Source organism: Panthera pardus, unplaced genomic scaffold (assembly GCF_024362965.1).
Source record: "Panthera pardus isolate Hobbes unplaced genomic scaffold, ASM2436296v1 HiC_scaffold_1, whole genome shotgun sequence".
Lineage (NCBI taxonomy): Eukaryota > Metazoa > Chordata > Mammalia > Carnivora > Felidae > Panthera > Panthera pardus.
This window is the reverse complement of record NW_026526654.1, coordinates 68934185-68960648: the sequence shown is the minus strand read 5'-3', so window position 1 is coordinate 68960648 and position 26464 is coordinate 68934185. Positions and strand designations below refer to the sequence as shown.

Below are 26464 nucleotides of genomic sequence, written 5' to 3'. Positions count from 1 at the left end.
ATGTGTAAGTCAGGTCTGTGGAGGTTTGAGAACAGTTAGAAAAATCCTATACATGCATATTTAGCCAAGGAACAATTTTTGTTTCTTACAGTCAAAAGTTCTGGGGGAAAAAAAAAAAGGAAAATTCAGCTTGTCTCATTCTATATTTTATTTCATTTTTACTGTTATCCTTTCCAGATAACTTTCATAAAGATTATCTTATTTATCTCCTCTCTTAATGTTTGTGGGATAAAACAGGCACATTTGTAAAATGTGTTTATTTTTTCTAGTAACTCAAATATTGTTTTATGCGACTTTTTGAAAGAAGCATCTCACTTTCAGATCCTTTTCTCCTTGTAACTTTAGACTGCATTGTCCCCTCACCCACTAGTTTTTAATAACTTGAGATTAAACATTATCAAAGAGCCTCACTCATTTCTTAGGAATAAAGGTACCCAAGAATCTAATGAAGAATGTAATGGGGGAAGAGTTCTTTTTATATGTGGAATTTCAACCTGCAGAGTACATATAATGGGTATCAATTATTTAAAAAAAAAAAAAAGGGAGAAAAAACTTAATCATAGGGCAGAAAAGAAATAAATTTCACTGGTAACATTACACATACTTCAGGAAAACAGAATGAAGAGCATGGAGGTTACAGCAAATCCAGATTACAACCACTCTCCTCTCTTAGGCAAGGAGGGGAGTAACAACCAAACAACAAAGTGGTTCGTGGTGGGGACAGGGGAAAGGAAGTGAGTGGTAAGAAGGAAAGAGAAAAGAGAATGCAGGAAAAGGGGGGGGGGTACATGAGGGTAAATGCTAAGGGGAGGGAGGAGAAAAGAAGGGATGGAGGAGAAATACAGGCATAAGAGGAGGGGAGGGGGCAAAGAAGGAAGAGATAACAGGAGAAAGGGAAGGGTAAAGAAGAAGACAAGAGAGTGAAGAGAGCTGAAATGGGGTGGGGGCGCGGGGAAAGAAAGAGGTGGAAGATGGAAGAGAGAGACAAAAGAAAGAAGAGGAAGGGAGAGAAAAGGTTAAAGACTCAAGTGGTTAGGAGGAAGTAAGGAGTGTATAGGTACGTGCCTGTGCGGGGGGCAGACTACCAAATTATGTTCTATATGACTATAAAAATAACTTTTTCAACAAAATAATCTTCCCATCCAAGACAAGCCCACCAAATATATGAAGTTGTTCAGAATATTTTCTTAGAATAGCTAATTATACATAGCTAAAACTAATTGACTATGTGTTAAGTGTTTTTTGTTTTTTCTCCTTACAATCATTCTATTCCCATTTTCCAGATGTGGAAATTAAGGCAGAGAGGTTAAGCTTGCCCTAATGGTAGTATAAAGATCGAAAACCAGGCAGTTTCATTTAAGGATATATCTGTACAACATATTTAGTGAACATTTAAATACTATGCATTAGTGCAACTGATGTAATTTGAGACTTAAGAACTATGCTCCAATGTTTCTAAGGAAAATAAAGTTCTTCATTATCTTAAAAAAATAAAGAGTAAGAAAGAACAAAATTTTCCTACATTTAAGCCAAAATTAACCAATTAATTTACAAAATAAAACTTGTGAGGGGCTTTATACCTCTAGGCCAGAAAGGCTTCATCCAAAACTTACCTTTTAACTTCTCTATGGGGGACTCAACAGAAAATGAGAATAGGTTTAAAATAATGCTGGTTTACATCTATTGGCTAATTCATATAAAACTACAGTAAACTAGTTTTTTGAAACCTGAGTACTGGCGTAGGTATTATTTATAGCATGTGAAATTTAGCTGGGAACTAGGACAATTCACTGAAAATTCTATTTGCAATTTTAGTAAAGGAAATTAGTATTTTTTGAGCTTCTACCAAATGTGCCAGGGGCTGTGGTTCCTTTCACATGTCAAATTTAATTTTTTTTAACGTTTATTCATTTTTTTGAGAAAAAGAGAGAGAGCACAAGTGGTGGTTGGAGGGTGCGGGGGTGGCATAGAGAGAGGGATACACAGAATCTGAAGCAGGCTACAGGCTCTGAGCTGTCAGTAGAGCCCCACGCAGGGCTTGAACCCATGAACTGTGAGATCATGACCTGAACCAAAGCCAGATGCTTAACTGACTGAGCCACCCAGGCATCCCTGTCAAATTAATTCTTTAAAAAAAAAAAATTTTTTTTTAATGTTTATTTATTTTTGAGACAGAGAGAGACAGAGCATGAATGGGGAGGGTCAGAGAGAGGGAGACACAGAATCTGAAGCAGGCTCCAGGCTCCGAGCTGTCAGCACAGAGCCCGACGCGGGGCTCGAACTCACGGACTGTGAGATCATGACCTGAGCCGAAGTCAGATGCTTAACCAACTGAGCCACCCAGGAGGCCCTCAAATTAATTCTTAAATCAAGTCATTAGAATAAGTTTTTGTTGCTGTTTTTTAGCCCCCAGAGTAAAAAATAAGTTATTGCTGATTACATTTAAAACTGCAGAACTACATAGTTGCTTTGGGTTGCCCTTTTTTACTAAAAATATTAATATATAAATACTACACAGTTACAGTTCAAACCATATACTTTGAAAACTACTTCATACTTATATTTTAGTAGTACAAAATTCTACTTTATTCTTTAATTATATTTAAGTCTGATAGTGAAAACAACAAACAAACCGAACCTAAAATAAACCAGCAGAAAACACATTACTAGCTGCAGTCCAGGAATAATGATTAACTCATTTCTCTATGAAGTAATCATTTCACTCTAGCAAGTAAATAATCTTATCCTGAGGCAGAAATGTTACATGGTTAATTTTTTTAAGACAATTCATGAATACCCTATTTAGTATCTAAAATACTGGTGTGAAACAACATTCAACAATGAACACATTAAGTCCCATTATACAAACATAGTAAATATAAATTTAGAACTACGATATTTACAGCACCACTTCAGTTGCTATTCCTATCTACGGACAGGAATATTCCTGTCTAAACCCCTAAAACCTTGCATGCTTACTAATGCAAGTGTTTGTTTACCTCTTTAGTTTCAACAAACTTTTGAAAGAACCATTGGAATAAAATATCGAAAGTACTAAAAGATTAACTACAAACCCTTATTAAATGCAGTGAGGGGGTATTCTGTTCCAATAAAGAAGCCAAGTCTGTTACAGATTGTACCATTAAATGAACATCTGGTAGAAGAGAAGCTATATCTGAACAACTGTAGATACACCCAGCAGCTCCTTAATAATCTATATGACCTAAGCAAAATCTACCTCAAATCATAGAGCTATTAATCATTTTTAGGGGCATATTACCTATTCCAAAACCTAAAAGAGGAAACAATTCTATTCACCAATTGTCTTAAGAAATTTGAGAAGCCCTCACCTCCATTTCTTAAAAAGTGCCATCAATGATTTAATAAAGGCGATATTTCACCTACGTCAAGTTTAATTCTTATTTTTTTATTAGCATACATTCACATTTAAGAGGGCTTTTTTTTTGGATGAAACTGCAAATTTGAATTTAAATTCTTAAAATGCAACGGGCTGCTGACGTGCTACACATTCTCTTTATAAAGAGCTTCCAAGCTTTCACAATGGCTTCCAAATAATCTGAAGCCAATATTCAGATTTTAGCGGTAAAAAGAAAACCTAGTGAAATAAAGGCGCTGGAAAATAATATTCTGTGGAATGCAAAATCATTCTATCTCCAAACAGAGTCTAATCTTTTTGTAACTACATGGCCACAATTTAAAATATTTGCACTGCGATACATTTGGCATCTATTGAAAACACACACACACACACACACACACACACACACACACACACACGGCATGACTTCAGATTAATGCAATGCTTTCTATGTTTAAAATGAAAGAAGAATGTTCAAAAACAGTCAGCAAATCTTACCACTCATTTTGTTTTTACAGTAGCAGCAGAGAACAAGAAAATCCAACAAGGAAACAGCGTAGTACACGTTAACAGCTTTAATTGGAGAACGGTTCTGCTTTTTTTTTTTCCCCCAAGCAGCGAGAGGAAAAGATCCTTTGACCGAGTCATGTGATACTCATCACGTGACTTGCAGTGACCCGCGGAAAAGGAAGAGGAGAAAAAAAAAAAAAAAAAAAAAGCAAACATTCCTGCCGCCAGCGTTTGGGCTATAGTAAATGATTAAATGGTTTTTACTGCTGCCACCGAATTTGAGGATCTTTCAGACTTCCTCCTGAAGTAACTCAAAAGCTCATTAAAATACACATACAGAAATACATATCTGATGTAAAACAGTACTCTGTTTTCATTTATCTCCTGTTAACATCACAGGCATTTGTTTTCATTTATCTCCTGTAACATCACAGGCATTACCTTCTAATTGTTTTTATTATCCAGACCGCTACCTCCATTTAGAAAGTTTAAGATACATATAACATTTAGTAATTTAGCGGGTTTGCTCTGAAATGTCCTTCTGTAACTTGATCCACTCTCCATGCTCAACCCTTAATGCCCACAGCACACAATGGTCTATAGAATATAGGCTTGATCAATGTGTTCCTCAAACATGGGATTCATGTTTCAGATTGGCATTTGCCTCTCAAGTTAATAAAGGGTATCACTTTAAGTGTTGGTTTCATTTTATTTCTGATTTTGTTTTGTTGTTTGTATGTTTATTTTAAGACTTAACCTGGACATTAATACAGATGCCTGATGGATGGCATTGTCACTCATGTTGATGAAATCTTCAAAGACAGGCCGTGATTCAGGCTCAGAACACCCTACCCAACCTCCCATAGAGACCAAAGATGTTGTTACAAGAGAGGAGAAGACTGTAAGAACTTTTGGAGGTCTTTTCATTACTTATGGTACTATGTAAGCTAAGGAAATGTGTTAATAGTTAATATAAATGTGTAAGTAATGATAATGATTGCGATTTGTTTACAAGTTGCCCAGTGGAAAGAAAATATATTTAGTAACAGAAGATTTAAGTTTTAATAAAAGCTTCAATATTTTTTAGCAAGGCAATTTATTGCTCTTCTAGTCTGTTTCCTTCCATAAAAAGGTTAAAATTATCAACCTTGTAGCACTGTTGTGAGATTCAAATTAGGTGTATTTAAAGTACTGAGTACTTCTTTCTCATAACGATTTCTCTTTCCTCGACAAATGATAGCTATTATTTGTTTGTTATATTATTATAAATAAAATTATGATTACTACATGTTTTCAAAAACAATTATATATTGCAGAGTATGTGCCAGGTATCATTCAGAGTGTTTTACATGTGTTAACTCAATCCTCACAATAACTGAAGTAGGCATCATTTATAGGTATGGAAACTGAAGCAGAATGCAGTTAAGTATCTTGCCAAGGTCACACAATGAGGCAAAGTCAGGGTTATCTAATAAGAAGGCTATATTTAAAAAAATTATGTACACCACATTCAAAGCCTCCTCTCCCAAGAAGATGGAAAAGAACTAGCAAGGGGTTATTGGAGAAATAGGTTTCAATAAATACATGCCAGGGACTCCAGAGGAGATACGATACTAACAGACTATTCTCAAAAGTGGCAAAGAGTAGTTGTTAATTTCAAAGTTCCTACTAAAAGGCAAGGCTGCCTTGAAGAACTAGGCCTGAGAGTAGAGAGTCCTGGTCTCAACAGAATCTGCTTGTAAATTAGCCTCTCAGCAAATCTAACCATACCTCTGATTTTCAGTCCTTAAACAAAAGGCAAGCCCCTCAGCCCACTTCCTCATTTTTGCTCATGTTCTCACACAGCTATGTTTCCATTTCTTGACTTTTTCTTTGACTGATGATCTTTTCAGGTCTTTCCACTGTGTTCATTCGACCCCCCCCCCCCCCATTATAAGTAAATTCCCCTATATTCTCAACTATTTCACAGAACACCTATTAATGTGTTTCTTTGAAATGAAACCTGGCTCCCCCCAGGACAGCTTTGCCAGCAGTCCCTGGGAGTAGAGGCTTCCTATTCTCTCCTGAGGCAGTCTCCAGATACTCCAAGGCTGCTTCCCATTACCACTGTTGTTCCAGTTTCAGGCTTAAGTTTCTTCTTCCTTGAGATCATGTCATATAAATATAGGACATGAAGTTCTACCACTTCTCATTGCTGTTCTCATTTATTGAGAACTATGGCAGCACCATGTTCACAGTTTTTTCCCTTCTATCCTACTCTAGCTCATCAGCACAATGACTTTAATGTCCAAAAATCTTAGCCTCAAATTTTCATGAACTCTTCCATTCTGTTTTTAGTAACCCATCTTCAAAGATACATCTTGGAACTTATCACTTAAAATTCTACAATCTCATCTTTGAAATCCCAACTTTCATGTTTCAGTATCTGGCCACCACATCTATCTTTCATCTCTCCAGTTTTCTCTTTGTTCTACAATATTTGTTCTTTCTTATAATGATTTCCCTTTCCTCCTGATTGAACACTACCTTCATTGCCTGATTTCCTTTCCCATCGATGTCTTTCTTTTACATCCCCTCCCTCCAAATCCCTAATTTTAATGAAATAATTAACTTCTCTTCTCTTAGATCTGAACTGTAGAAATCAAATGACATTCAGACTGTCATGTTTATAAACATAGTTATCTCCAACCTTAACTTAGCCATCAGCATTGCTCAGGAATCCTTTTAGGAATTTATCCCTGGTTAATCGCCTATCCTGTTTTTTAGAGTGATTATCAGAGATCTCCACCACCCTTTAAGGACTTCCCCCAACCTCACCTCAACCATGTATGTCAACATGAAATTGACTATTTCAATGTTACTTATAAACTTTTCTCACCTCTTCTATTTTCAGCAGAATCACTGTCCCTTCACGAGGTCGAAGTTACCACTCCACTTCCATTTTTTTTTTAATTTAGAAGTTTTTAATGTTTATTTATTTTTGAGAGAGAGAGAGAGAGGGACAGAGAAAGAGCATGAGTGGAGTAGAGGCAGAGAGAGGGAGACACAGAATCCAAAGCAGGCTCCAGGCTCTGAGCTGTCAGCACAGAGCCCCATGTGGGGCTTGAACTCATGAACTGGGAGATCATGACCGGAGCTGAAGTCGGATGCTTAACCGACTGAGCCACCCAGGCGCCCCGTCCACTGCTATTCTTGATCTAATTTCCATTCCATACTCCACTAGCTCTTTGCTGTACTGGTTATTTCTGTCCCGTTCAGTATTTTCAACTGTCTTCATTATTTCTAATGCTTCTAACAAGACTTAGCTCTCCATCTTAATTATTCTCAACTATCCACACAGTTGCCATAAAGTTTTAACGCCTAGGATTGATTAGTGGCATGGTCCATACTTTCAAGAACTTTACAGTTATAATAAGGACAATGCAAGATATACATATTTTATGTGTCCTAAATACCTTGTTAATTCATGAATGTGCACCAAACAATTTTCCTAGAGGAATAAACAAACAGGAAGCATCAAGAACACTACAATTACAGGAATGCATTATGCAGTGATGACCATATTCTTCATTTTCCCTTTCTTAGCTGATTATATGACAATTCCAGCAAATTTAAAATGCACCTTTTATTTTCAAAACACTCTCCAACATTTTGCAGACGGTTCTCTTAAATCAATAGCATGACATGTCACAGCAATTGTTTGTACTTTTTGATAACGTTTTAACATATTAACTATTAGCATTCTTGTAGGTTTGTCAATACAAGCACTAGGTGACACGTGGATGACTTTGTTTATAAGCACTTATTAGGTACCAGGCACTGGTCTAAGTGCTTTACAGATATTAACTCATTTAATCTGCATAATATCCATCTGATATGGAATAAGTATTATTTCCATTTTATAGGTAAGGAAACTAAGATACAAAGAGATTAAGTAGCTTGCAAGGTCTCACATCTAGTAAGCTGTCAATAGAATTAGGTGGTCTAGCTTTGAAATTTATGTTCTTCACCATTACATTATATTGTCTCTTGTTTAGGACATAACAAAAATATTACAAATTATAAAATAAATGAGAAAATTGCAGCATAATTATACCAAGATTCACTTGAAGATAAATTACAAATAGAAAAGCACTGAATATTTGGATGGAAGACCCCATGTAACACACCCCAAATATCTGCTAGTTACAGAATAAAAACAAAGCAAAATGTACCTGAATGTATCTCACTGAAACTGCTGTGAAGAAGTTTCTAGTAAGTGAGTGATATCTCATATGGAAAACAGTGAATTACTTAATAGCCAAACCTGTTCCAAAAGTAATTTAAGGAGATTTAAGAGAAACAAAAACAAAAGCTAAAAACAAAAAACAAAACCCACTGAAAATAACAAAACAAAACCCAAAACAAAATAGCTGACAAACTGAAGAAAAGGGAAAATTTAGAAAAAAATAATATAAATAGGGAGTGAAGCTGGTCTTATGTCTTCCCTAGAGCTGGGCCATAAAATCTCTTTGGTTTGTATGAACTGAAATATGATTAAAATTAAGACACCAAGAACCACACTGTCAAGCTAGCTAATGCAGATAAAGCATGTCTCATACTGCCATAGAGCATAGCAATGATTTGGCTTGAAAAAACTAAAGTAGGTATAACCCCATGCTGACTTCTCTCATATATAAAATTCAGTAATGCATCAATAAATGTCTAACTTTAAACAATGTACCCTCAAAAATGGTTGCAAAATAAACAGCTAAGATAGCAAGACAGCTGAATCAGTGGACTTGCAGAAAGGGATTGCTAGTTAAAGGCAAATTAAAGTTGACTTTCATTTTATAAAATTTTTTCTGCCAACAAATAACCAAGATCAGGTGCTTATTAAGGCTGCTTTTAGACTGTAATATGTCTGGGTCACTGCATGTTAGAAAACTTAAGAGCCAGACTCATTCAACCCAGTGGTTTCAAATCATTAAGACATGAATTTAAGAGTGGGGATGTGAGATATATCTCATTCTACTCTACGAATATATATCTAATCCTTCAAAAGACTGACTCTGACCATGACAGTAATCCTGATTCTTGTGGTAGTATTAAGGTACAGGTTCTCAATGAACATCTAAGTAACATGTGTTAAGCTCATGCAGCTTAGATTATAACTGATGCATGTCCATGCAGACAAGGAAACTAGGAAAGGTCAATGATATCTGCAACTAATCAGGTCCTCTAGAGGAGGAGTCTCTTGCTCAGCAGTAACTGACACTGACATATGCAAATAATCTCAGGAAGATAAGGGGGGCTAAGAATTAGAACCTGTAACTTTATACTTGGCCACAAGTCAAACTTTCTTTTGAATCTCTCTTATTTGCTTGTCCATATTTTTCCTCTTTCCCCTTTTAGGGGCCTTAGTCACCTTGCAGATCTGGCCACACAGTAGCATTTTCTTTCTCTAATAATTTCCGTCTTTATTTATATTAAATTAAGGTATCAATTTAATAAAAGTTTTACTTTACACAGTTCATGCCAATGGTAAGCAAATGTGAGGATCATCCAAAAACCAGGTATGTTTTGGATTGACTGGGGTTGAGGGCAGCTGGATGAAGTTAGGAGGTGAGATATTAGACAAAGATTGATCAATAGAACAGAGATATCTATAGCTATATTTATGTTCTAATACAGTATTTCCCAAGTAGTTTGATTTATGTGCCAGTAAAATTTTAAAACAAATTCTGGGGACTCATTAAGGTAATTAGCTTTTAAAATTTTTAATATTTAGGGTGACTGGGTGGCTCAGTTGGTTAAGTGTTCGATTTCAGCTCAGGTCATGATCTCTCCATTCCCGAGTTTGAGTCCCTGCATCAGGCTCTGTGCTGACAGCTCAGAGCCTGGAGGCTGTTTCAGATTCTGTCTCCCTCTCTCTCTCTCTGCCCCTTCCTCACTTGCACTCTGTCTCTCTCTCTCCCAAAAATAAACATTAAAAATTTTTTTTAAAATAAAATTTTTAATTTTTTATATTTTTACATTTGAGAGAGACAATAAGCGAGGAGGGGGCAGAGAAAGAGAGAAAAAGAGAGAGAGACAGAAAGAGAGAGAGAGAAAGAGAGAGAGAGAGAGAGAGAGAGAGAGAGAGAGAGAGAGAGAATCTTAAGCAGGCTCCACGCTCAGCACAGAGCCCTACACGGAGAGACAGAAAGAGAGAGAGAGGGGGAGAGAGAGAGAGAGAGAGAGAGAGAGAGAGAGAGAGAGAGAAAATCTGAAGCAGGCTCCACGCTCAGCACAGAGCCCTACACGGAGCTCAAAGTCACTATATGACCTGAGCCAAAATTAAGAGTTGGATGCTTAACTGACCAAGCCACCCAGGTGCCTCAGTAATCAGCTTTTTATTAAACCAAATTATGACCTTAAAAGGAAAGAGGAAAGAAATTAAGAACAGAAGGAAGTCTATTCTATATTACCACATCATTCATAAAGAAAGTATGTTTTAGGGGCGCCTGGGTGGCTCGTCGGTTAAGCGTCCGACTTCGGCTCAGGTCATGATCTCACGGTCCGTGAGTTCGAGCCCCGCGTCAGGCTCTGTGCTGACAGCTCAGAGCCTGGAGCCTATTTCAGATTCTGTGTCTCCCTCTCTCTCTGCTCCTCCCCTGTTCATGCTCTGTCTCTCTCTGTCTCAAAAATAAAAATTAAAATTAAAAAAAAAAAAAAAAGAAAGTATGTTTTAACCTCAAAACTGAAGGGATTTAACTTCAATAAATTTAGTTTAATGAAAAACCACTATATTATCCTTATTTTTCCCATTTCTCAGACTGGTGAAATTTCCCCAAATCTATGGACAAGGATTTGGGAATAACTCTTAATAGTAAGAGAGATAAGGATTTGTTTTCGAGGCTGGCTAAGTTCTGGTAATGCAAGAGGGAGAATACAGTAGAGGTAGGATAACCGTATTATCATCATCCAAATGAGGACACTTGTGAAAGTGAAAGAGGGGCCTAAAAATTATTAAAATTATGTAGCTCTTTATTGATTGACAAATTGCTTTTATTACATTGAAGGGCATGAAAAGCTCTATTAAAAACGTTAAAAAATAAAATGCTTAATTAAAAACATGCAAGTACATTAAAGAATCTTTTACAGACTTCTTTATATTGAATATCTGGATATTAAAATAGTGTTAGAACAGTTATTTTTAGTACATATCCATGTAGTTTAGTAAATCTGTTAGCTATATGTGTCTCTAATTCCATATCCCTGGTCTTTAACAGAAAAATTTTTTTCAGTATAGTCTCATTTTTAATTTTTTCATAAAACTGCAAGTATTATATTTTATGGTTAATAACTTTGAAACTGTTGACACATTTAATTGACTCTTTTCCATAATATTTTAATTTAAGACTACAATATTTATATTCAGGGAATACTCTTGATTCTTAGGTGCCATCTGGTAAGATCTGAGCAAATTCTGCTAAATAGATGCTATTCATAATTCTATTTTTTTCTTATTGAAATGTATAAATATCTCAGTCCAATTATGTTCACTGGACCACAATTACCTCCAAATTTCAACAAACAAACCTCACTGAATTGCCTCCATTTATGGTTCTTTTAAATATTTAACCAAATTTAGATTTTTTTTTAGCTCACTGTTGCTGAAAGGGTTTACTTCAAAATAAAAAAAAAAAGCACTGCCAATAATAAGTAGTTATAGATTTATACAATAAATGACAAAACCATTCAGACTTTTTTCCATATATATATATTCAGTGGCAGGGAGATTTAGATTTTATTTCCTGCATGTACTTTACATTCATCTAACCTATACGCTTCCCAATGGTTACCTCATGACGCCAAGTGGCCAGTAGGGGCAGCAGCATCACATACTTCTTCAGCAGCCACCACTATGAGGAGACTGAAAGGAGTCAGCTGACCCTAGCCCTCTAGATCTAAGTACTTTGCTTTACTTCTAAGTACCTTAACTGCCGTCCTGGACTTGCTTCTGGTAAGGGTTAGAAAAAAAGAAACAATTTACTCTAGTTGCCTTTAAGATTTAATCATAGGTTAAAGTGAAAACAAGAGATGGATATACTGCTTACTAGAGGGGGTCATGGCAGAAGCCAGAAATACAAAATGGTAGATGACCAGATGCATTACAGATTTTTTTTAAAAGTTTATTTTTATTTATTTTGAGAGAGAGAGAGGGAGAAAGAGAGAGAAGGGGAGGGGCAGAGACAGGGAGAGAGAATTCCAAGCAGGCTCTGTGCTGTCAGCACAGAGCCTGATGTGGGGCTCGAACTCATGAACACTGTGAGATCATGACCTGAGCAGAAACCAGAAGTCATACTCTTAACCGACTGAGCCACCCAGGGATCCCGCATTACAGTTTATTTTAATGAAACACTAAATTATACTCTGTTAAACAATGAAAACCCTGGAGCAAATGTTGAGCTGGTTGGACACCAAGATGAGAGTTATATATGTACTGGAACTGTCCTAGACAAACTGGGACCAAATAAAATCACCCTATTAATAGTAGATGCTTATTTGATAAGTCTACAAAACACTTGGCAACATTCACTCACTTGAGGCAGGCAATTAGCACAGGCCTTGAGTCCAGGAATTTAATAAGTTGGTGATTATAATTTGGGAACAGTAATGCTGAGAGTTACAGAAGAAAAAGAAAAGATTAAAGGTCATTATTCACTGTTTAGATGTTTAAGGGCTTTTTCCTTGAAAATACATTATTCTTTTTTAAGGTTAGATAAAGTGGATTGCTTAAATGAGGGGCCTAAGTGTGATTCAGAATTATGGGTAATTTCATATATCTGTCTACAGCTAATTAAAAATTTATATAATTAGATTTGCTACTAAGCATTTAGATTTATCAGTGATAAGCACACTAAGTAGAAAAAAGTTTGAAGGACTATCATATCATGGGTACAATTTAGTTAGCACTAAATTGAACTGTATATAGATAAAAAACTTGAAGTAGGAGATGTATTTGTCAAGTACCTGTTTCTAAAGAAGTCATTTTTAATGTTCTTGTTTAGAAAGCGACAAAGGCTGTGATATTAACATGCATGGATGCAGCAGGTTGTGAACACTACTATTTTTAGTATCAGTCTAATGTGAACAATGATGAATCATTCTTTGTTATTCTAGTAGGAAATAGTGCTTGAGATTTTACTGCAGCACATTAGATTAACTATCTCTCAGTAACTGCACACCCACATGCTGACATCACACTGGCAGTGATATGGATCAGTGACGCAAATCCTGTCAGGATGAAACATTAAGGCCACAGAGGTTGAAAAAAAAGTGCCTACATAACAGGGCAGACCAGTCATTGAACATGCACAGACTGCATTAAATCACTACTGCTAATGTTAAAAAGGGTTATGATATTCTTTTTACATAATAGCTGAGCTTTATAATTTTAATTACAGATTTCCCACATAACCCACTGTATATATTTATCTTTAAATTTCCTTACATCTTCTGTGCTTTAAGGTCTAGATCTTTTAAAACCTGTCTTAAGGTTCTACCAGCCACTGCGTTATCCGGAAAATGGCTTCTGTAGCCACACTGTAGACAGATCTTTTGAAGAATATGCCACATTTATTTTTTTATATAAAATGCTGTGCCTGACAAATAACATTTACATTGAGATTTGGAGCAATACATTCCATGGCCTCACAATTCATAGCTACCTCAGAGTCTTTTTTCCACTACCATTTCTTCTTTGGGCTTTCCCTATTTTTAGTTTTATTGACATGAAAATATTGATTTTTTTTATAGTTACAGATGGATTGGAGAAGATGGTTTACCACGAGTAACTATATAGAAGTTTTCAAAATATCTTCGCCCTGAATTAACCCTCTTAGAATTAGAGATCTTCACTTCCCTAACAGGAACAGAACCTATCTCTGGAGGCTTGCCACAGAATGTTCACATTCTCCTTGTAGGGTCTTCTGAGAAGAAATTAGGTGTCTACACTTAAACATTAACATTCCTTTTCCTCAAAGACTATCACTTCCCAGGAGAACTGGAAAGCTGATGGGAGATGAGAGCTGAAGGTAAATTTAACAACCTTTTTGTTCTATCATCATTAATCTGACATAATCAGACTAACTTGAAAATATGCCAAGGATTCTTTCCCATGCTCTCAGGCATTTACTTTCATGTCATTTCCTATGAGAAATTGTTTTTAAAAAAAGAGAGGAAAAGTAAGGGCTCTCCTTCATTCTAAGGTTGTTGTTGTTTTAAAACTAGTAATCATCTGAAAGAAACATTTGGAAGACATAAAAATTACTGAGATAGTTGTTTCTGGTTCTTTTTGAAGGGTAATCTTTAAATCTAGATTTTTCACAGTAGGAACCAAATGCTATTTCACAATTGAAAACATTGTTATACTTTTCCACTACACATCAACTTTCATCAGGAGAAGACTGGACTATAAGCTCTTATTTTTCTGTCATGATTTATGTATTTTGATCATTTGCCGTTGGCCACTATTATATCCTCCTCATCCCATCCTTCTCAGGGCAAGTCCTTACCAGCTAACATGATCTTAAATGGAAAAAAGGAGATTAAAAACTCACTGTGTTGATGGCTTGCTAAAGACTATGAAGGGAAGAAAAAACTCCCACGAAAGGAAAGACACAGATAGAGGCTTCATATCCCTTTCATTCTCTTCAAACATTACCAGACTGGGAAATACAGAGTAGATCATTTATGATGAGATTAAGGTGAGAAAGGGAGGAGGCGTGGCTCTTCCCAGGCTCTTTGCTTGTGGCCATAAAACACTTAGGAAATATTTAGATTGCAAGTTTGAGATTCCTTTTCAACCTTGTCCCCCAACCATACAGTTTGTCTCCCAAAGCAACCATTCTTTGCTTCTTGTAAATCTTTTCAGAGATATTCTATGCATGTAAAAGCAATTATATGTATATTCTTTTAAAAATACAAATGATAGTATACTATACACACTGTTTTGCACCTAATGATAGAGCTTAGAGATCTTTCCAAATGGTACATGTAGGGCCGCTTCACTTAATAGCTGCACAGTATTTCACTGTTACAATGTATCATAATTTATTTTACTCCCCTATTGATAGACATTCAAGTTATTTTCAACCTTTTACTATTACAAACAATGCTGCAATGAACATCTCTGTACAAACATCATTTCATAAATGTGTAAGTGTATCTGTAGGATAAATTATTAGAAGTGGAATTGCTTCAGAGAAATTTACATTTTTGACATTACCAGATATCAGTTTATACTAATGTATTTCTCATTAACACACCCTTCCCAGTAGTTACCACACTTTTTGATATTTGCCAATCTGAAAGGTGAAGACAGCATCTCGATATAGTTTATTTTGCATTTTCTTATGAGTAAGGTTGAATATCCGTATTAAACTTTTAAGAAAGAACTACTTATTTTTCCTTTTCTGTGATCGGTCTGCTCCTAGCCTTTGCCTATTTCTCTACTGGATTTTCAAGGGTTCCTTATACATTTAAGAAGTTAGCTCTTTTTGATAGGCTGCAAATATTTCTATTTCTTTGTCTTTTACCTCTCTTTATGTTGTTTCCCTCCCCTCCCAAGAGGGTGGGTTAGGGTGGCATTGGGGATGAGTATCCAAACATTAGAAGTTGAAAGCCGAAGCTTAGAGTTTGCTCAAAGAGAGTTGTTTCTGAAATGTGATTCTACAAAATCTGGTTTCATAAGGTACTTATTTTTTTTTAATTTTTAAAATTTATTTTTTTAATGTTTGTTTATTTTTGAGAGAAAGCAAGAGAACGAGTAGGGGAGGGGTAGCGAAAGAGAGAGAGAATCCCAAGCAGGCTCCCCGCTGTCAGCACAGAGCCCAACACAGGCTCAATCCCAGGACCAGTGAGATCATATGACCTGAACCAAAATCAGGAGTTGGATGCTTAACTTCCTGAGGCATCCAGGTGCCCTTATTTTTTTTCATTTTAGAGAAATAAAGTGCAAGCAGGGGAGGAGGCATTGGGAGAGAGAGAGAATCTCAAGCAGGCTCCATGCTCAGAGTGGAGTAGGATACAGGGCTCAATCCCACAATCCCAAGACCATGACCTGAGTCAAAATCAAGTCAGAAGCTCAATCGCCTGAGACACCCTGGCGCCCCCATAAGGTACTTCTAAAAAAGGATTCTATTGTCAAAAGAGTTTAGAAGATGCTACAAATGACAAACACATCTTGAAAATTGATGATGAATGGCCTGTTAAAGGTGTTGGTAAGGTCTACAGCAAATCAATTTTATTTTCTTAAACAACTCAAATGTACTGGCTTTTTTTACCTCCTATAATACTTACTAACAATCTTACAGTACCTGTTATACTGCTCTAACCTTGAAGGGAATAGATAGAAGAGACCTGTAGTATGTTTCTTTGTATGTTACCTTATTCATTCTTTTTTTACCAATCCCATAAATGTTACAGGTCTCTCATGCTTCCAATTTCAATCTTTTTCTCCTTACTTTGCATACTTTACTTAAAAAAAATTTTTTTTTAATGTTTATTTTTGAGAGAGAGAGAGAGAAAGAGTGCAAGTGGGGGAGGGGCAGAGAGAGGGAGTCACAGAATCTGAAGCAGGCTCCAGGCTCTGAGCTGTCAGCACAGAGCACGACACAGAGCTCGAACTCACAAACTGAAGCTCGAACTCACAAACCGTGGAGCTCGAACTCACAAACTGTGAGATCATGACCTGAGCGGAAGTTGGACACTTAACCAAGACACCCAGGTGCCCCCACTTTGCATACTTTTCTTGAAGAACACATTCAAACTTATTGCTTCAAATTACATATTGACAAATTCACAATTTCTATTCTGTGATGGTTAATTTTATGTGTCAACTGGACTGAACTAAGAGATGCCCAGATAGCTGGTAAAACATTAATCCTGGGTGTGTCTATGAGGGTGTTTCCAAGAGAGATTAGCATCAATTGGTCAACTGAGAAAAGCAGATGGCCCTTCCCAGTGTGGGTGGGCAGCATCCAATCTACTGAAGGCCGGAAAAGAACAAGAAAGTGGAGGAAGAACAAATTCACTCTCTCTGCTGCCCCTGAACATCAGTAATCCTGGTTCTCATGCCTACCATCAGCCCACTGATTCTTAGGCCTTTGGATTTGGACTGAATTTTATCACTAACTTTTCTGGTTCTCCAACTTGCAGAAGGCAGATCATGAAACTTCCTGGCCTTTAAAATCATGTAAACTAATTGCTAAAATAACTCTCTTCTGATACATATCTATGTATATCCTATTGGATCTGTTTCTCTGGATAATCCTGACTAGTACACACTCCAAGCCTTTCTTATGAGCAAGATCTATAAAACCAAAAGGTACTTTGAGCCTACCATGCTCATCGTTTCCATCTTTTTACCCAAACCAATCCTTTTTTCCTTCTACATTATTTAGCATAGTAAAAGGTGCTCTCCTCCTTTATCTTTCTGCTCAACTGACTGAAAATTATACATCAGCCTAGTCTCTTCTTACCCCCCACACTGAGCTCCCCATATTTCATCATTATTACTACTCTTTTGGTTATTTTCCCGTTTAAAACCCTCAGTGGCTCCCCGTTCCCTTCAGGATAAAATCCAAAATTTTTGGAGTTACATATGAAGGGATTTGTTACATAGCCTGTTTCCATTTTTAGTCTCCTTTTCAGATACCTCTCCATGTACAATGTTCTCCAATCTATCTAATTAATCACACCTTTTCAGTCTCCTCTGATGTCCGTGCAGTATGCCTTTGCACAGGTGATTCCTTCCGCCTCTAAGATATTTCTCTTTTTTTTCCCCTTATGGCTAAACATCTGTTTCTTTGAGCATCAACTTTTCCTGGAAGCACTCAACAGCTATTCCAAGCTGTGTTAGGTACTCCTTCTCTGGCCTCCCACAGATATTTGGGCATACCTAACTCCATCATAATATATATTCTACTGCATTTTAACTGTGGATTACTTGCCTGTTTCCCGTAGTAGGCTGTGAGCCAGGGTCTAGGTTTCTCAAATGGCTGTCAAGAATTGAGCTTTCCTTTAGGACAGCACAAAAGATTTATGGCAAATTGTCTTTCCAGGAAAAGAGCATGCCTTTAGTTATTCTGTTTTGTGTTCTGGCGAGTGCCTGAGTATGGGAGACTGAGTACAAAAGGGTAAGGAATAAGGGTATATAAGGGTAAGGAATTCCAACATATTAAGATTTTAAAGAATGTTACAATATTGAAATGAAGATCTTTCATTGTAATGATAAAAGGATTTTCCAAAAATGGTGAAAGATTATATGATAAAATAAAGCACAAGGGGATGTTAAAGACAGAGAACTTTGTTGATCCACAGAAAATAAAAGCAGGATTTAATTAAAATCTCTAAAAATGAATCAACATTTTCAAATAATGTTAGTGCATAGGTTTTGGGATCAGAATTCTATGTTTAAATTATGACTCTGGCCAAGAGTTACTTAACCACTGGAGCTTTAGAGCAATTAATACACAACTGCAAGAAAACTGTTTACCACCACAATTACTATGTTATTGTATGACTCTTATGGTTACTGGTGACATGTGCCTTAATATAATACCATATAATACCATAGTCACAAGACACAAGCCATACTTCTATAGGCATAAAAAGGGTCTAAGAAATGAAACTATGTTGGTTGCTATGATAGAGGAAATGAGAATTGTGAGATGAGTCCTAGATAAGTTGGAAGAAGAGAATGATATTTTCCTCTTTCTATTTCTAGGTAAGTAGTAAAAATTACATTCAACATGTTGTCACATAACAAAAGGAACCAGGAAAGATCTTTTCTGTTTCCTGGGACAATTTCTGCAGATGGTATAAGGGTATGTGAATCAGTTTATGTAAATTCATGGTAATCTCTATAACTTTATATAAATGTTCTCTGAACAACCTAGGCTTGCCTTATCATAGCTATATACTTTGGGGAAAAAATAGAAAGGTTTATACCTGAGTTAGAATGTTTAATTAACACTTCTTTGAGTCCAAAATTGTGGTTGTAGTTACTACAAGGTTAAACTAAGGTAAATCTATGTATTTGTAATTGTTGCCCTTCTCACCAGATCTTTCTACTGAACTTAGAGAGTCTGGTTTTTATTTAATAAGGAAGGTAATTTTTCTAAGACATTCTTTCATAGGGTTAGGCAAATGTATGTAGAACACAAAATAGGTCTGCAGTAATACTGGTTTCTTTCTTTAGCATCTCTTCACAGAATGGTTTAGCTAAAAAGAGAGGATCCAAACAAATATATCTTCTTCCATAAATATAGTCTGGCTTATACAGATAACTTTTTTGGCGTTGGACAAAATCCTCAACATCTAAAGGTTTTTTTTGCCCTGGGTTTCTTATATGTCCCCTTGTGTGTCAGAATTCTTTAAATCAGTTCTATACTATGGTATCAAATTTATACATTTCTTTTCTTCCACCCCCTTAATTTTCAAAAATCGTCAGACTATTATGTACTTAATAAGCTTAGTATGTCCCATTTTTTAGTTTTTAGTAGTTAAAACATCCATTTATTTGTACCAAAATACATTATATGGCTCACCATTTTCCTTAATGAGCCTTACAAGGCCTCAGCTTTAAAGAAAATAATCTATACATTTTTAAAAATGAAAGTTGGACTAAATAATTTAAAAGGGGCTAAAACTTCATATCTGTTATTTAAGCAATTAATACTGTAATCAATATTATAATTGATAACCAAAATTATCACATTATATAGAAAACGTAAAGAAGAAAGAAACTCCTACCTATGGTAATCCTACCATACAGGGACAGGCACTGGAAGGAAATGTGCCCCCAATTTTTTTGATGCATATATATTCATTAAAGTCATAGTTTTCCTAATTACAAAAGAAAGCTAATTCTGTTTATATCCTTAATGTCCTTCAAGATTCAAGTTCTAATTAAATAAAACCACTAATTAATAAGAATTTTTAATGTTCTATTTGAAGAGGTAAAAAGTAGAGAACAGAACTCATCGTTTGAGTGTCCTAACCCCAAAACTTGTTTGGATGATCCTACTGTGAGCACCCTTCCTGTTCTTTTCCATCATAGCACTTCTCTCACTCTAATGAATTCCTTAACTGTTTGTCTTCCCTAGGAAACTATAAACTTCATGATGGGCAGGGATAATGTCTATTTTATACATCACTATGTCTTCAGTTTTGCAATGGTGACTGTACATAATAAGTTCATAATTTGCTAAATGAAAGAATGAATTAAAAAAAAACCCTCTAGGCTATACTTCAATCTAGACTAAGCAATTTATCAACTCAATTTTCTAAATAATAACAGTACATATTAATGTTTATAATGATTCTGAATTGTTTTCTGTATATTCTGTTTACCAAGGTTGACTATAAGTGTTTATTTTGTAAACATTTTCAGTAAAATGACTCGGAAAAGGGCTTTCTGCTTTTCAGTTGATAGGAAAGGTATTTTACAAGAACACTCTGTGCTAGGTTAAAGTTTAAAGCATACACTTTTATGTCTAGAGTTATTAAATCTACTAACATCATCTTCAGTGAAAATATCTTAAAACCAACTGATGAAGATTTCTTGCCCAAAAGATGAGCAGGTAGAAATGTGTGTGCACACTCCTGTGTGATTTTTCTAAGATGACGCAACGTGAACAAAGGTATGAAGGGGGTATTGGCAAGAAATATGTAGAGATTAGGGGACCTACAAATCTTGCAATATTTGGACCGGAAGATTTCTGAAGTAAAGCTGGAAAGAAAGATTGGAACCAGGGATGGAGTGCCTAGAAGATTAGGCTAAGGGTTCCATACTATACAAAATGGGAGAAGGCAAGGTTTTTCTGGTTTTTAGCACAGTGATTAAAAAAAAAAAAAAAAAAAAAAAAAAGTAGTGTTTTAAGAAGGCCAATCCCTGGAGTTGTAAAATAAATAAGCAAAAGTGACATAGACTTTTCTGTAAATAGATTTGGGTCCTAATCAATGTGGGACTAATGTTTTTAAAAGGCCATAAAACTACTCAGGTGTAATACATGGCTAAATGGATTTTTGTGACAAGTTTTAATCAAATCTGGTGAGAAAAGTATAGCTCTCTAACGTGGCTATTTGTGGAAATTTCCCCAATTTATACATCTAGTTAGGCAGATTTGATCGAATCACATTATCTCTATATCACTTAAGAAGAAGTAATTGCTTCATATAGATATAAGTTCTTAACTTATTTCCAAGTGAATTGTCCAGAAGGGTATTTCAAGTCCAGAATGTACTGACTACTCTCTCAACTTTATGAATGATAGTATGGTTCTGCTATAAACAGTCACCAGTGAAAACTGATATGGCCTAAAATGTAGTTAAAATACTGTGCACATGCAATAACAAGAAAAGTGGAATGACCTTTTATTATTAATTACTGTAGAATATATCTGAATGTATCAAACATTTAAAAATGTCTAATGTAACTTAATCCTATGTATATATCTATATACATTTACCTGACAAACATATCTGACATGGCTTCCTTTGGGCCAAGATCACTGACTAAAAAGCTCAAAAATCCAATTCTGCTGGTGGACAAAGAATAAGAATAGAGAGAAAATTCCAAAGGGACAAGTGAAAAGTTGCTGGGGAAAGGTAAATAAATATTTTTTGGGTAAAGAGAAAGAAGGGGAAAAAAAGGGGGGGGGGAGAAGAAAGAAGGGAGGTGCAAGTTTCTTACTTACAGCACTTGTTTTATTTACTTAAAATGCTATTTTTATTTTTTTATTAATTTTTTTTAACATTTATTTTTTGAGAGACAGAGAGAGAGAGAGAGTGTGAGCAGGGGAGTGGCAGAGAGAGAGGGAGTCACAGAATCTGAAGCAGGCTCCAGGGTCTGAGCTGTCAGCACAGAGCCCAACACGGGGCTTGAACTCATGAACCACGAGATCATGACTTGAGCTGAAGTCAGGTGCTTAACCAACTGAGCCACCCAGGTGCCCCGGAATAAAATGCTATTTTTAATAGGAAGTACATTTACAAGATTCAAAAATGAAAAATGCAAAAAAGTATATAGAGAAAATCTTCATTCTAATCCTTGTTCCCCACTTCATGCACTACCACCCCATAGGTAAACACTGTACTTACTTTTAGAGGATCTTTCAAGATTTATTATTATTCTGTACTCTGTGGCATTTATTCATTACTTTCCAAAATTGTTTGCAACTAAGCTATGGTCAATTAGAATGTGAGAAGTGATCTGCATAATCTCCAGGGTATGTCTTTAAAGAAGAGGGTGTATCTTAAATCTCTTTTTCTCTTCCCCTTTTGCATTTAGTCCGGGACACAGACATGGTGGTGAGCCAGCTTGGTTCATGCAGATGAGCACAATATCCTAGGGATGGCAGACCAAGACAGAAGTAACTTGGGTCCCTGTGTCACCTCTGGGGCAGACAACTCCACACAAGCACTAATTGCCTATCTTTGAACTATAATTCGAAAGAGAAAAAAGTTTGTATTATTTCTCTTTGTTTTCAATTGCTGTGTAACATTAGCACAAACTTAGTGGTTTTAAAAACATCCATTTATTAGCTCACAGTTCTGTAGTTCAGAAGTCTGGGCACAGTATGACTAAGTTCCCTGTTCAAGATACATAAGGTGAAAATCAAAGTGTTGGTTAGGGTGTGTTCTCATATGGGGGTTGTGGAAGAATTCAGATTCTTACGGTTGTAGGACCAAGACCCTCATTTCATTGCTGGCCATTGGCTTTCTGGAAGCCACTCTCAGCTAGAGGCCACATTCTTTGCCACATGGTCCTTTCCTGAATCTCTTACTTCTAGAAGAGTCCAGTCCCTTTTTTAAAGGTTGACCAGATTAGTTGAGGTTCACCCCAGATCATCTCTCTTAAGTCAGCTGCACTGTATAATATAACCTAATTATGGAAGTAAAATTCATCATATTCATGGTCCCAGGTGTGTACAATAGGGGGCAATGACCTTGAGGGCTATCTTACAATTCTATCTATCACATCTTTTAAATTTTTTTATTTTACATTTATTTATTTTTAAGAGATAGAGTGAGACAAAGTGAGAGTAGAGGTGGGGAAGAGAGAGGGAGACACAGAATCCGAAGCAGGCTCCAGGCTCTGAGCTGTCAGTACACAGCCTGACGCGGGACTCGAACCCACAAACCGTGAGATCATGACCTGAGCCGAAGTCAGACGCTTAATCGACTGAGCCACCCAGGCGTCCCTCTACCACATCATTTAAATTCTGGCTTCAGGTATCTTACATACCTTTTTTTTTTTTTTTTTTTTGGTAAAAATGAAAGTTTTTAAAATTTATTTTTGAAATTTGTGGCTAAAATATGGATAAAATTAGCCATTTTAACTATTTTCAAGTGTACAACTTAGGGCATTAAGAAGACTGTTGTACAATAATTATCACCATCAAAAAAATTACTATCATCCATCTCCAGACCTTTGTTATCTTTAAAACTGAAACTCTGTACCCATTAAACAGTAATTCCTCATCTCTCTCCCTTGCCCCCCTAGCAATCACCATTCTACTTTCAGCCTCTATGAATCTGACTAAGAGGAATCTTAAGTATTTGCCCTTTTGTGACTGGCTTATTTTACTTATATGCTACATATTTTTGAACTCCTATCTTAATATACATCAAAAAAGATTGAGGAGGGGGCACCTGGGTGGCTCAGCTGGCTGAGCATCTGACTTTGGCTCAGGTCGTGATCTTGCGGCTCATGAATTCGAGCCCCACATCAGACTCACTGCTGTCAGCTCAGAGCCCACTTCAGATCCTCTGTCCCCCTCTCTCTGCTCCTCTCCCACTCGCACTCTCTCTCTCTCTCAAAAATAAACACAACAAAAGAAAAAGACTGAAGAGGGGTTGCCAGGGAGATAGGAGAAAAACCAGGAGAATATGTAAACTATAAAAGGAAAAGTCAAGAGAATAATGTTCCAAGGGGGGAATAAATAATACACAGTGTGAAATCCTGCTAGAGAGGTTAAGTATGATGAGAACCAAGACCACTCATATTAGTAATAGAGAGGTTACTAGTGACCTTCACAAAAGTGTAGCAGTAATTCTCTAGCAGTACTAGTATTATACAATCACCGTGGTTACTACCTATTGTTGACTATTTCCCCATGCTAGGAGAATTCTGAGTCAAGCTGTGATATACAAAGCTAAATAAAATCAATATAGCCCAAAAACAATCCCTTTGGCCTCAGTTTCCAAGTTATTTCATGATGAAATGGGATTTTAAACAAGTATTTCAGGGGAAAACACAGGTAGTACAAAAAAATAAGAGATAACCTATATGTTGTACATAATTATCTACTGAGATCATTTATTCAATTAAATATTTACTGAGTGCCTACACAGTGCCAGGAATAGACTTCATTATAACTGCACATTTCCTCAGTTGTTTCATCTATAAAAGGCTAAAAATGTTCAGTAAAGACAGTATGTTTATTGGGCTAATCTTAACCTAAGCAAACAAATAATGATGCTAATTTTAATCAAAGACCAATGGATATTTGATCCTAATAAAAATCCAATCATAATAATCTAGGGAGAAGCAAATATCTGAGAAATTAGGAACAGATAGCAAAATTTCTTCTATAGAAAGTGTATTATTTCTATTTTTCTATTTCCTAAATATAACTACTTTTAAACAAAAATAACTGACCACATAGTCATTAATTTTTAAAAACCATAGCAACCTCTCCCTCATGAAAGCACGTTACCATTTTCTTTAACTTAGACATACATTTTTTAACAAGCATTTAGAATTATATATTCAAAAGGCAGCTTTAAAAATCAAACTAAACAGACACTGTTTCACATATGTAGTTCTTAAGAGTTAAAAATCTGCTTAAAGATCTTTTAGCTCTTCTTCTACTTCTGACTCTAATTAATTAAAGTAGCTATATTCATTTTTCATTCTTTCCTTTAAAATTGTCTAATCTTTCCATACTTTCCATTGTAAGTCAATCTGTTCTTATCTTCTTCATTTCCCACCTTGTAATCTACCTTTAATAAGTGGCTTCTTTCCTAAAAGGGAAAACAGGGTCACTTGAAGGGGAGAGAGAATTCTACCCAAAATAAACATTTTATATTCATATTTGTCTATTTAATAAAACATCATTTTGTGAGGCCAGCTCAGAGAAGGCATAGATCCCAAAAGGCTCATTTTAGTCACTAACCAATATAAAAAGTATCAGAATGCAACAGGCTTATAAATACTTATTGAGAAGTTAATACAAGCTATTGCACATATCTGTATTTCTGGGTCTTAATTTCCTTTTGCCATTATTCATTAGAATTTTTTTAATCAAGATTTTTGTCACTTATTTTAAAAGAACTTACTAAACTGGTTTAGATTTTCTATTTCCAGAAGAATAACTTTAACAGTGATATTTTATTCATTAGGAACATAAAGAACTGAGGACAACTGAATTTGCCTATATTTTCCTTTTTGGCATCAATGTTGCAATTTTCTCTTCACTAAGTCATATATAATATGGCTTCTCTCAAAAAGTAGCACTTAATAGCTTTTAGGGACAACCTGGGACTATTACACAATGTACTTAGGATGAGTCATAGTCATTCACTTAACCTAAAATGGGCTGGATTTATGAATGGATGATCTGCTATGATTCATTTTTACAAACAAGACTCATTAATGTTTCAAAACTAGTATTTTAAGACTCTCTACTAGAACTGCTGTTTTTATCTTGGGAGAGGAATTGTAAGTGGTAAAGTCTTTAATAAAATAATGTTACTTTCTACCAGTATGAAAATAGTTGCCTTTGAAAATAAAATGCTTTATTTTCTAAGGGTGGTTAGGATTTTGTAAGTAATATATAAAGGACCTAACTTTTCCATGGTTTAGTTTGCTAAATTGTAAAATAATGCCTACTTATATAGGAATAAGAATCTACTACACATGGTTTCTACTTGAGTTATTTATAGTTTCTGTAGAACCTAAAGAACTTGGTTAAATTCAGTCAGATTTGTAGTGATAGAAAGTCAGTAGGCCAAAGAAAATCAGTGGTCTTATAAAAAAACTCACAGAATATTGATCTCCCTATTATTAAAATATATTTAAGATACAGCATAAGATACTGGCATAGTTACATATGCCTAAAAACTTGAACAGTGGAAACTTAATCAAATTTGCACTTGCCCACCCTTATTTCACATACGTGTAAAATAATGACCAGAATTTAAGTAATCTACCCAAAGCTACAGAATCATAAAATTTTAGACTCATGAAGAACCTTAAAGGGCATCAACTCCAACCATCCACTCAAAAGAAATTAAACCTCCTCTCTAATAGCCCCATCACATGAAGAGCCAGTATATGTATTACCACCTACAAAGATGGATGGAAACTGATCACTCCTGGGCCTTTTGGGCAGTTCTGTTTATTACAAAGATCTTTCTCATACTGAGCTAAATCTGTTTTCCTAGAATTGTGCCCATTGGTCCTAGAACCCAGGTGGACTTACTCTCAGACCTGTACCTGTAACAATGAACCATTAATTCGTTCACATACCTTATTAT

The 26464-nt window shown here is 35.7% G+C and overlaps 1 protein-coding gene and 1 long non-coding RNA gene across 7 annotated transcripts in view; one reads left to right on the top strand and one right to left on the bottom strand.

Annotated features, from left to right (window-relative positions):
- FNDC3A (fibronectin type III domain containing 3A) overlaps positions 1 to 26464 on the bottom strand; it is a 144488-nt gene that overhangs the window by 65378 nt on the left and 52646 nt on the right. The window contains exon 1 of one of the 6 annotated variants that reach the window (XM_053899609.1): positions 3878 to 4024. The exons of the other annotated variants lie outside the window; for them this stretch is intronic. Coding sequence (XP_053755584.1) covers positions 3878 to 3884 — 7 coding nt within the window. The 5' untranslated portion in view covers positions 3885 to 4024. Of the gene's footprint in view, positions 1 to 3877; positions 4025 to 26464 lie in introns of those variants that run through there. 6 annotated transcript variants of the gene reach the window in all.
- Positions 1 to 26464, top strand: part of LOC109265958 (uncharacterized) — a 39571-nt gene that overhangs the window by 8993 nt on the left and 4114 nt on the right. Inside the window, exon 2 of the long non-coding RNA XR_002079435.2 lies at positions 4640 to 4790. This is a non-coding gene — a long non-coding RNA (uncharacterized LOC109265958). The remainder of the gene's footprint in view (positions 1 to 4639; positions 4791 to 26464) is intronic.